Source organism: Oncorhynchus clarkii, chromosome 24, assembly GCF_045791955.1.
Source record: "Oncorhynchus clarkii lewisi isolate Uvic-CL-2024 chromosome 24, UVic_Ocla_1.0, whole genome shotgun sequence".
NCBI lineage: Eukaryota > Metazoa > Chordata > Actinopteri > Salmoniformes > Salmonidae > Oncorhynchus > Oncorhynchus clarkii.
In genome coordinates, this window is record NC_092170.1 from 8,927,975 (window position 1) to 8,941,086 (window position 13,112).

The 13,112-nt window shown below is 43.4% G+C and overlaps 1 protein-coding gene across 1 annotated transcript in view; it reads left to right on the forward strand.

The window, feature by feature from the left end:
- The window catches only part of LOC139383039 (leucine-rich repeat-containing protein 75A-like), a 43,390-nt gene extending 38,886 nt beyond the window's left edge, over positions 1-4,504 (forward strand). Inside the window, exon 4 of the mRNA XM_071127335.1 lies at positions 2,482-4,504. Coding sequence (XP_070983436.1) covers positions 2,482-3,313 — 832 coding nt within the window. The 3' untranslated portion in view covers positions 3,314-4,504. The remainder of the gene's footprint in view (positions 1-2,481) is intronic.
- Positions 4,505-13,112: the final 8,608 nt, after the last annotated feature.

Below are 13,112 nucleotides of genomic sequence, written 5' to 3' on the forward strand. Positions count from 1 at the left end.
ACTTTCTTTCTATTTACCTCCACTTTCTCTCTGTTTACCTCCAATTTCTTTCTATTTATCTCCACTTTCTATTTATCTCCACTTTCTATTTACCTCCACTTTCTTTCTATTTATCTCCACTTTCTTTCTATTTATCTCCACTTTCTTTCTATTTACCTCCACTTTCTTTCTATTTACCTCCACTTTCTTTATATTTACCTCCACTTTCTTTCTATTTATCTCCACTTTCTTTCTATTTATCTCCACTTTCTTTCTATTTATCTCCACTTTCTTTCTATTTATCTCCACTTTCTTTCTATTTGTCTCCTCTTTCTTTCTTTTTACCTCCACTTTCTTTCTATTTACCTCCACTTTCTTTCTGTTTACCTCGAATTTCTTTCTATTTACCTCCACTTTCTTTCTATTTATCTCCACTTTCTATTTATCTCCACTTTCTTTCTATTTATCTCCACTTTCTTTCTATTTATCTCCACTTTCTTTCTATTTACCTCCACTTTCTTTCTATTTACCTCCACTTTCTTTCTATTTATCTCCACTTTCTTTCTATTTATCTCCACTTTCTATTTGTCTCCACTTTCTTTCTTTCTATTTACCTCCACTTTCTTTCTATTTACTTCCACTTTCTTTCTGTTTACCTCCAATTTCTTTCTATTTACCTCCACTTTCTTTCTATTTATCTCCACTTTCTTTCTATTTACCGCCACTTTCTTTCTATTTATCTCCACTTTCTTTCTATTTACCTCCACTTTCTTTCTATTTACCTCCACTTTTTTTCTATTTATCTCCACTTTCTTTCTATTTACCTCCACTTTATTTCTATTTATCTCCACTTTCTTTCTATTTATCTCCACTTTATTTCTATTTACCTCCACTTTCTATTTATCTCCACTTTCTTTCTATTTACCTCCACTTTCTTTCTATTTACCTCCACTTTCTTTCTATTTATCTCCACTTTCTTTCTATTTATCTCCACTTTCTTTCTATTTACCTCCACTTTCTTTCTATTTATCTCCACTTTCTTTCTATTTATCTCCACTTTCTTTCTATTTACCTCCACTTTCTTTCTGTTTACATCCACTTTCTTTCTATTTATCTCCACTTTCTTTCTATTTATCTCCACTTTCTTTCTATTTATCTCCACTTTCTTTCTATTTACCTCCACTTTCTATTTATCTCCACTTTTTTTCTATTTATCTCCACTTTCTTTCTATTTATCTCCACTTTCTTTCTATTTACCTCCACTTTCTTTCTATTTACCTCCACTTTCTTTCTATTTACCTCCACTTTCTTTCTATTCATCTCCACTTTCTATTTATCTCCACTTTCTTTCTATTTATCTCCACTTTCTATTTATCTCCACTTTCTTTTTATTTATCTCCACTTTCTTTCTAGTTTTCATTTCATTCTGTGGTCATTTTTAGGTTGAGAGTCTCCAAACTGAGTAAACAACATTGCCAATCAGCGTTTTACTTCTTGTTGTAAAGTAAGTCGCCTTGGCTTGTGCAAGCTGGAACAGCTCATAGGAGTGGCATCTCCTGTTTCTATAGCATGAGGCGGCTTGATGTACAAGTACACCCCCCTGGGCAGCGAACTAGTCTATCGCAGGGCCTTACCCCCAATCTATTTCCCTAATGCTGAGTGCCAAGCAGAGACGCATCAGGTTCCATTTTTACAGTATTTGGTATGACTTGGCATTGAACTCCCAAACGTCCAATCTCTGGGCAAATACTCTAACCACAAGGCCACGGCATTGTCTACTGCTTGTTGACTGGTGTCAAAAAATACCCCTTTGAAATCATCCAAACTCGCATCATAGTGACCAAATTGAAAGACACTCCACACCTGAGTGTCAACCACAGTATTAAGACACAAGCTTATGCCAAAACGCGTGAACACTCTAGCTGTGCCACAGAGAGCCACTTCTTTGTTTCGGTGAGGTTGGCAGAAAATCTCCCTCAGTTCACATCTCATCGCATTTGTTTGTTTGGATCATATGGACAGATTTGAAAACTGAAACGCAACACGGACGGGCAGACTACTAATTATGCAGAAACTTAAACATCTCTCTCTCCCCATCTCTCCTCCTCTTATCATCTCTCTGCTAACCTTCCCATGTAAGTGGGTGAACCCATTTCTCACCCCTCTGCCCCTCAGCACATGAAGTGTCAGGAAATGGTGAAAACAACCGGATTACAGATAGTAATGTAATTCATCTGCCTACCTGTCGCTATGCCTGGGGCTCCATGCTCCTGCTGTCCTTGTCTCATCACAGGCTCTTCTAACGGTCTACTAATGTAATATCCTTCCTGTCAGGGGGATGTTGCTCTCGGAGATAGCTCACCCTGATAGTTTTATTGACTGTATGATATACCTTTACCATGTTTTGTGCTTGGAAAAATTACAATTTGCATACACATTTTCCATTGGAGATATTAAATGTGACATGTAACTGATTACTTCTTCCCCCCCTTTCCCTCCCAGTCTCAAGGTGATGCTGTCGACGCCTCCCCCTAACGGGGCGCTGGACCTTTCGGGCATCCCCTTGACGGTGCGTGACATGGAGCGCCTGTGTGCCTACCTGCAGCGCCACGCGCCCATCATCTGCAGCCTGGAGATGGGCTTCACCGAGCTCACCGACGACGCCTTCCTCCTCCTCCTGCCCACGCTGGCCGCCCTGCCCCGCCTGGAGACCCTGGCCCTCAACGGCAACAGGCTGACCCGTGCCGTCCTCAAGGAGCTGACGGACAGCCTGAAGGACCCGGCCAGCTTCCCCAGTGTCACGTGGATCGACCTGGGAAACAACGTGGACATCTTCTCCCTGCCCCAGCCCTTCCTGGTGAGTCTGAGGAAGCGCTGCCCCAAGCAGGGCAACCTGCCCACCATCCTGGAGTTTGGTGAGAGCCAGGCCAGCGAGCCCGAGGGGAGGGTGGGGGATGATGACGATGACAGGGATGACATCAACAGGACAGAGAGCATGGATGAGCTGAGGTCGGAGGTGGAGGGGGAGATGGACGGAGAGACGGAGATTGAGGAGATGATGGAAGAGTTGTTGGACTTTGACCTGGAGGTGCAGGGGAAGGAGGACGAGATCGAGGACAGCATGTGGACAATGGAGGAGCAGAGGAGGGAGGAGACACGGGGACAGGGAATTAAGAAGATGGTGGAGAGGGCGGAGCTAGAGGAGGAAGACACACAGAGTCAGTCTTCCCACTTGTCGTGCTCCAGCCAATCGCAGCATTCTTCTGGAGTGGTTGAACTGATGAAGGAGGAAGAAGGAGAGGAGGGGACTGATCACTTAGACCCCCTGACCTGAGCAAGAACCCCGGTCCACTCTGCTTGGAACTTCCCCTCCCACGTTTTGTCTAGAATGAGAAGAGAGCAGTACCAGCAAGCAGTGAACGCTCGTATAACGTTAGGTAACGTTCTTGGAATGCATAGGTAACCGGAAATTGTTTCCTGGGTTGGACATCTGGGGGAGGGGCTCTGTCATCTCAACCGACTGGAATGGTTCCGGAATAACCAACTGATCTGGGTGGACTGTTCGTCCACGGATGCACAGTTTAGGGAGATGACAATCCAGGTTGAAAGCAGACGTTTGTGATAACTCTTATTGTTGTTTCATTATGAATTAGGATTATAATCCTCTGTAGTAAAGAGTAATAGATATATTATATATCAAATGTAGAAAACAAATAAAACATTTCTAATGTACATGTGGCTATGTCATATCTGGCACGTATGAGATGTTTCGTTCAGGTTTTACTCCCTGCTCACCCTGTCCTATAGATGGAGGAATGCCTATGTGCCTGTCACTTGTTCCCCTGTTGGTGGAGAGACTGTATGTCAGAGAGAGAGACAGACAGATGGCTGACGGATGGACGGATGGACAGACAAACAGACTGGTAGAAAGACAGAAGAAGAGCGGTAATTCCCTCTGATACTACAGTATGTCTGTCTCTCTATCTCTCTGACCAGCACTCTCTTTCACCAATCCTACCTACCCAGTATTTTTTGATGCATATGCGTGCTCCAGTGTGTCGATTTTCCGATGTGATCTGAGTGCAGCGAGAGTACCTTTAAACAAGTGCTATTGGCGGAAAGAATTGATGGAAACCAAAAAAAAAGATTGGTTGTAAGGCGGGTTAAAAGATGCTGACTATAAGGCTCATGATTGTAAAGCATGTGAGGGAGGAGTCTGTTACTGTTTAGGCTAAGGAAAAGAGCATAGGTGCTACGGTGACCGGCGCTACGGCGACAGGAGCTATAACAACCCATCTTTAGCAGCCTCACTTGTTCCCTTTATCCCTGCCAGTCATGTCGAGTGCACGTATCACTTATAACCGTTGTATCAACACGTTTAATGGGATTTTGTTGTGTGGTTACGACAATGCCATCTAACATGGACTGTCTCTAGGCTACGGCTATAGAACATTCCCTCATTCTCAGTAAATATGTAGCTTTCCCCATTTGTAACAACGGTCTAATAAAACGCTTTGAGAATTAGGATTATGCGCTTCATCTCCTTTGTTAATTGTGTATGTGAGGTACCTTATGCCTTTAAGGGTTATGTGTCAGCCGAGGTGAATGCAATTGGGTCCAGATATTCAATGTCAGTTCTGGGAAGTGTAATTCCTCAAAACTATTATCATCCCCCAAAACAGATCGACATTTGTGCTGATAATGTGGTTACTGTACTGTAAATGAGAAGAGCGTGTATTCTGTTCACCCGGGCTACTCCTATCTGAGACATGTCTTATTCATTCAAGTCTTTCTTATTTCAGGGAGAGTCCAGTTGAACACAACGTTGTGTGTATGTGGGCCTGTAGGAGATGTCATAGACGAGTTCACTGTCTGTGTTCCACTGTGTCTCCGATGAATTTCTCTGTGCGAGTGCTTTGTCTGTCTGGGTGCCGTCTCTTGTGTCTCGGTGGCTGGTTTTGGGAGTACAGACTCAACTGCTTCCCTAGGTCCCCCAGACGGTGTGTAACAGTCACCAGAGACACTGCTAACAGTGATAAGAATTGGAAGACGTTTCTCTGGAACTCAGTACATATTATCTGTCATACTGAGGAGATGTGATAATGCAGTTTCTTTGTATACTACCGGTAAAAACTTTTAGAACACCTACTCATTCAAGTATTATTTATTTTTTTTGTGACTATTTTCTACATTGCAGAATAATAGTGAAGGCATCACACCTATGAAATAACACACATGGAATCATGTAGTAACCAAAAAAAGTGCTAAACAAATCCAAATATATTTTAGATTTGAGATTCTTTAAATAGCCACCCTTTGCCATGATTACATATTTGCACACTCTTGGCATTCTCTCAACCAGGTTCACTTGGAATGCTCTTCCAACAGTCTTGAAGGAGTTCCCACATATGCTGAGCACTTGTTGGCTGCTTTTCCTTCCCTCTGCGGTCCGACTCATCCCAAACCATCTCAATTTGATTGAAGTCGGGGGATTGTGGAGGCCAGGTCATCTGATGCAGCACTCCAACACTCTCCTTCTTGGTAAAATAGCCATTACACAGCCTGGAGGTGTGTTGGTTATTGTCCTGTTGAAAAGCAAATGATAGTCCCACTAAGCCCAAACCAGATGGGATGGCATATCGCTGGAAAATGCTGTGATAGCCTTGCTGGTAAAGTGTGCCTTGAATTTTAAATAGATCACAGTGTTAACAGCAAAGCACCCCCACACCATAACACCACCTCCTCCTCCATGCTTTACGGGGGGGAAATACACATGTGGAGATCATCCATTCACCCACACCGTGTCTCACAAAGACACGGCAGTTGGAACCAAAAATCTCTAATTTGGACTCCAGACTAAAGGACAAATTTCCACCAGTCTAATGTCCATTGCTCATGTTTCTTGGCCCAAGCAAACCTCTTCTTATTATTATTGTCCTTTAGTAGTGGTTTCTTTGCAGCCTTTTGACCATGAAGGCCGGATTCACACAGCCCCCTTTGAACAGTTGATGTTGAGATGTGTCTATCACTTGAACTCTGTGAAGCATTTATTTGGGCTGCAATTTCTGAGGCTGGTAACTCAAATCAACTTATCCTCTGCAGCAGAGGTCACTCTGTGGCAAACTACCTGCCCTCCAGGACACCTACAGCACCCGATGTCACAGGAAGGCCAAAAAGAGATCATCAAGGAGGACAAACACCCGAGCCACTGCCTGTTCACCCTGCTATCATCCAGAAGGCGAGGTCAGTACAGGTGCATCAAAGCTGGGACTGAGAGACTGAAAAACAGCTTCTATCTCAAGGCCATCAGACTGTTAAACAGCCATCACTAACATATAGAGGCTGCTGCCAACATACACATTCAAATCTCTGGCCACTTTAATAAAGGTATAAAGGTATCACTAGTCACTTTAAATAACGGCACTTTAATAATGTCTACATACCCTACATTACTCATCTCATATGTATATACTGTATTCTGTACCATCTACGGTATCTTGCCTATGCCGCACGGCCATCGCGCATTCATATATGTATACATACATATTCTTATTCTCCCCTTTACACTTGTGTGTATAAGGTAGTCGTTGTGAATTTGTTTGATTACTTGTTAAATATTACTGCACTGTACACTAGAAGCACAAGCATTTTGCTACACTCACATTAACATCTGCTAACCATGTGTATGTGACCAATCAAATTTGATTTGATTTTGGGTCTTCCATTCCTGTGGCGGTCCTCATGAGAGCTAGTTTCATGATAGCGCTTGATGGTTTTTGTGACTGCACTTGAAGAAACCTCCAAATTTCTTGACATTTAAAGTAATGATGGACTGTAGTTTCTCTTTGCTTTTTTAAGCTGTTCTTGCCATAATATGGAATTGGTCAATTACTAAAAAGTCTACCTTCTGTATACCACCCCTACCTTGTCACAACACAACTGATAGGCTCAAATGCAATAACAAGGAAAGGAAATTCCACAAATTAACTTTTAAGATTGTTAATTGAAATGCATTCCAGGTGACTACCTCATGAAGTTGGTTGAGAGAATGCCAAGAGTGTGCAAAGCTGTCATCAAGGCAAAGGGTGGCTATTTGAACAATCTCAAATTTAATATATATTTAGATTTGTTTAACACTTTTTTGGTTACTACATGATTCCATGTGTGTTATTTCATAGTTTTGATGTCGTCACTATTATTCTACAATGTAGAAAATAGTAAAAACCCTTGAATGAGTAGGCGTTCTAAAACTTTTGACCGGTAGTGTATACTTGTTTGTTTGGGAATCTTTGTTTGTTTGTTTGGGAATCTCTGGCAACTCTCTCCTAACTGTCCACAGTTACTGCCCACAGGACTGCAATTTCCCCTCCAAACCAGTGGATGATTATTAGTGGAATATTAAATCAAAACAAGCTAAATGTGCCTGGGTTTAAAAAAAATCTAAAATACAAATAAACCAAAGGTGTGTACTGGAATTTCTAGACTTGTGTGTACTTGAATTTCGCTATTATGATATTGAGTGTATCATCTCTCTCTATCTCTGTCTCTCTGTCTCTCTGTCTCTCTGTCTCTCTCTCTCTCTCTCTTTCTCTCTCTCTCTCTCTCTGTCTCTCTGTCTCTCTGTCTCTCTCTCTCTTTCTCTCTCTCTCTCTCTCTGTCTCTCTGTCTCTCTGTCTCTCTGTCTCTCTCTCTCTCTCTCTGTCTCTCTGTCTCTCTGTCTCTCTCTCTTTCTCTCTCTCTCTCTGTTTCTCTGTCTCTCTGTCTCTCTCTCTTTCTCTCTCTCTCTCTCTCTCTGTCTCTCTGTCTCTCTGTCTCTCTCTCTCTCTCTCTGTCTCTGTCTCTGTCTCTCTGATCCTTGCTCTCTCAGTTTAGGTGATGAATTGGAAAGGAAACTTCTGCGTATTTCCATGAAATGAAAACCAAGTGACTTGCTGTCTTGCCAATGCGATGAAATAAAAACCTTAAATACTGTATTCTGGTAAACATATCTGTTTTTTCTTTTTCTACATGTTTTCTTTATTATACTATCAGTCTTTCCCCTCTTCTTGGTCTCATTATATTGTAACAGATTATGAATAAAATGCCTGAGCAGTGAGCTGCAGTAAATAATCCCTAATTCTCTGCCTGAAAATATTTTGGAATGTTGCCTTGGACTTCAGCTCCAAATTTCCTCCCAAAGCACTTTTTTTCCAGAATAACTTTGCATTTTTCCCATATATGGAGTTTCAGTGCTATTTCTTGGATCAATAACTAGAGCAGTCTGTCTCTCCCACTCGCACAGACAATGAGCAAACAAAGACTTAGACGCATTGAGTTGGTAACAGAGTTGGAGGTGGACACACAGATGGGGCGCAGGTGCTGCTCTGCTGACCCCCTAGCAGACCAGTTGTTCTGTGATTCTCTGCACGATCCATCCAGAGTCGAGAAGATGTAACACAGTGCTCTAGAGTCAGGGTTTTGCCAGGCAATCTGGGTCGTCTCACACTAGGCGGCCACAATAAATGTAGCTAGTTTCCATCGCATCAGTCCAGATATGCAAATTCAGGAAAACCCCAGATGCCTAAGACATATATTCAGGAAAACCACAAATGCCTTCTTAATCTTTTTTTAGTGAGGAATGAGGAAGAAAAGGTGGTTGGAAATAATTTTTTAAAACTTAAAGTAGGTACTTCAAGGGACATTTGTGAGTGCCACTTCCTAGGGAGCTATTGCTCCAACTGAACTACACCAGATCCAGTTTTTATTTTTCTAATGATACCATTGGAATGATGCCCAGAAAATTATATTGAAAACACATTTTTTTGGCACTCTTTTGGGTCTCTGGTATTATACTGACATCTGGTGGTCACTTTTGGAAACATCATAAAAGTGAAAACAAAGAGCGACTGCCTCTGGAAAGCAGCATCTTGTTTTGAAAATGTCCTGTGTGGCATCGACATGAGTCAGAAACATGCTTTCTAGTGTCATTTATTATACACTGCTCAAAAAAATAAAGGGAACACTAAAATAACATCCTAGATCTGAATGAATGAAATATTCTTATTAAATACTTTTTTCTTTACATAGTTGAATGTGCTGACAACAAAATCACACAAATTGTCAATGGAAATCCAATTTATCAAACCATGGAGGTCTGGATTTGGAGTCACACTCAAAATTAAAGTGGAATACCACACTACAGGCTGATCCAACTTTGATGTAATGTCCTTAAAACAAGTCAAAATGAGGCTCGGTAGTGTGTGTGGCCTCCACATGCCTGTATGACCTCCCTACAATGCCTGGGCATGCTCCTGATGAGGTGGCGGATGGTCTCCTGAGGGATCTCCTCCCAGACCTGGACTAAAGCATCCACCAACTCCTGGACAGTCTGTGGTGCAACGTGGCGTTGGTGGATGGAGCGAGACATGATGTCCCAGATGTGCTCAATTGGATTCAGGTCTGGGGAACGGGCGGGCCAGTCCATAGCATCAATGCCTTCATCTTGCAGGAACTGCTGACACACTTCAGCCACATGACGTCTAGCATTGTCTTGCATTAGGAGGAACCCAGGGCCAACCACACCAGCATATGGTCTCACAAGGGGTCTGAGGATCTCATCTCGGTACCTAATGGCAGTCAGGCTACCTCTGGCGAGCACATGGAGGGCTGTGCGGCCCCCCAAAGAAATGACACCCCACTCCATGACTGGCCCACCGCCAAACCGGTAATGCTGGAGGATGTTGCAGGCAGCAGAACGTTCTCCACGGCGTCTCCAGACTGTCACGTCTGTCACATGTGCTCAGTGTGAACCTGCTTTCATCTGTGAAGAGCACAGGGCGCCAGTGGCGAATTTGCCAATCTTGGTGTTCTCTGGCAAATATCAAACGTCCTGCACAGTGTTGGGCTGTAAGCACAACCCCCACCTGTGGACGTCGGGCCCTCATACCACCCTCATGGAGTCTGTTTCTGACCGTTTGAGCAGACACATGCACATTTGTGGCCTGCTGGAGGTAATTTTGCAGGGCTCTGGCAGTGCTCCTCCTTGCACAAAGGCGGAGGTAGCGGTCCTGCTGCTGGGTTGTTGCCCTCCTACGGCCTCCTCCACATCTCCTGATGTACTGGCCTGTCTCCTGGTAGCGCCTCCATGCTCTGGACACTACGCTGACAGACACAGCAAACCTTCATGCGACCAAATCGTAATACACATGGTCAACTTGGTTTGACATTTGATGACATCCCTATGGGGCAAGTTAAGGATTATCATTAAACATTAAACCTCCCCCCAAGACAACTCTCGTTTCTTTACCATGACTGCTGCATTTCAGCTCCCTTTCAAGTGAAATAAAGTCAATTGAGACCAAGGGGCCAGAGTTCCGGTCTAGAAGCACAGTTTCGACTTCTCCTACAGACTTGCTTCGGTATTACAGTTAAACTGACGCCCGGCCCAGTAAGACCATTTCCATAGACGGCCACATAATCCGGAAGTCAGATTATAAAATTCCTTAAAACACAGGAGCTGGTTGAAACACAGTGGTGGGAGTGGCGAGCTGTGGCTCCATGGCAGGAGCCGGTATAGTAGGCCCCACTACTAACTTTAGTACCAGGGACTGAGCAGGCTGGATCTGGAGGGGTGCTCCATCAGCACAGTGGAGGGGTGCTCCATCACCGGTCCAAGTCATCAACTTCTTGGGCAGCTTGGTGGCACAGCTCCTCGTTCTCCCCCTCGAAGACATCTTTCAGTTGTAAGAGGAGACAACTGTTGAAGGACTGCCTGTGACAGTCAGGTGACAACTGGCAGTGCCCATCAATTAAGTACTGGCGATAGTTGTCAGGTGGTCTGTAGGAACCTTCCGTTTTCCTGACTGCTTCAATTAGCTCATCAGTCTCGTCATTCTGGTTGTGTAAACACAGTGAGCCTTCCAGTCGTCACTAGCGGTCCACGCTCAGGTCGATTCTGATCCCGGTGATCTCTGGTTGAGATTCGATGCTGATCTTGCCAATCTCTGGTTGAGGTTAGCCTAAGGTGGGAACCTGGTGAATTAGCCGCCGGTAAAACGTCTGAGTCTCTGTCCTCTATTCTGCTGGTCAGCCTGGGTGATGACTCGGACCGGTGATGAGTCGTTGAAGGGGACGCAGGATGTATTCCATCTCAAGTGCTCAAGAAAGCCCTCTAGCTGTTCCCACTAGCAAGAGTGGTGTGCTGTTATGTGTGGTGGTCTGTGCCTTGACTCGTAGCCATCTTTGTAATTATCAAGATATTGTGGCAGGTGAGCTGGTCGTCGTGGACAGACCACATATTTTGTATGTTAACTGGCATCCTTGGGCTGTAGGAGTTACTGGATTCAGCTCCAAGGACCATGAAAAATATGTGTAGGTTGTCAAATCTAAGTACCATTCAAATAGGAGGGAAACCGTAGGTGCTGGTTTTAGGCCGGTAGTAACCACTACTGTCAGGTTAGAACAACAAGGAGGCAGTACTCCAGTTTAAGGGGTTTTAATGGACAGAAAATATCCACACACACACAGGTCTGAGCACTCTTGAAACTGACAGATTATGGATGTTTAGCTGCACACACAATAAAACATCAGAACAGCAAAGGCATGTGACCTCATGCAGGAGGATGAGTAGCAGGAGGGAAAATGCAGTGCTTGTCAGAACATGTCTGACATCTGCCCTGTCAGTGCTGGGGTCTTGCACTGAATGTCCCGGGAATCTAGGTTGCTGATAGGCTAACATAATAATAATTGGCGTGACCTTGACCAATAAGAACTAAAATACATTTCGGACCTTCTGAAAGGGGGCTGAGCTGCCTAAAAAAAAAAATCACCAGTAGAATGTGCTAGAACAGATTACTGAAGCTGGCCGTTTGAACAAAACCCATCACTGTGACGTATTAATCCATTGACTGGCCATCCCTACATGTACGATGTCAAACCCGCTGACTCACAATCATATACAAATCCCCCCTCGGCAAGACCCCCCTTTATATCAGCTCACAACTAAGACTCCCCACCACCAACAGCAACCTGAAATCCAGCAATTATATAAACCTGGCAATCATCAAGTCCCTCGTATCTTTGGTGAAACTGATTTTCAATTCTCCGCAGCTAGAGACTGGACCATCCTTCAAAAAACACTGAAACTAAGCTCTTTTGTGTTCATTGGTACTTTTAAAAACAAACTGTCTGAAATTTTAAAGGTGCACTATGCAGAAATCGCTCTGCCTTTTCCTGGTTGCTAAAATTCTAATAGTTTGCCAAATTTCAGTTAATGTGACAAAACAACCAAGTAGAGAATCATTGTACCATCTAAACCGCTGTGAAATATGTATTATATAACCAAAAATATTGCATTTTCAGCTGTTTAAAGCTGGTGTACAAAACCAAAAGTAAAAGATGCAAAAATGAAACCTCAGAACATGAAGCATTGATTTTTATATAGGGCAAGTCAGTTAAGAACAAATTCTTATTTTCAATGACGGCCTAGGAACAGTGGGTTAACTGCCTGTTCAGGGGGAGAACGACACGGCTCGGGGGTTTGAACTTGCAACCTTTCGGTTACTAGTCCACCGCTCTACCCTGCCACATAGACCATATCTACTGCCTCTTAGACTTGCTTTCAACTCGATTGCCAGATCTATAACTTGTATTTCTATGTGAATTTGGTTTGGTCGCCCAAAAAGTTACATATTGCAGTGTTACGGATACAGGTATCCTGTGTCTGTGTGTATCCTGTGTGTGTTTCTTTTCTCTCCTTCTCCCCTCACAGGTGAAAATCATCACTCCCCAATCAGTCAACAATCAACCCATCAATCAGAAGACACACCTCCTCCTGTTTCCTACCCTATCACAGTTCCTTCCCCATGGTTTAAAAACCCCATCATTTGTTTGTTCAGGAGCTCAATCTTTGTAATGCCATGTTGGTAGATAGCTGTTCTTTATAGATTTCAGGAGAGCTCAATCTTTGTAAATGACATGTTGGTAGATCTCTGCTCTTGATAGATTTCAGTAGCACAATCTCTTTGTAAATGCCATGTATGTAGATTTCGCTCTTTGTGTAATAATTAACCTCTTCTTTTGTTTGAGCACCTCCAAATCACTTTGTCATTTCCTGTGAGTATTGTTTTTGTTTATGGTGTTTGCTGGTGGGAAAA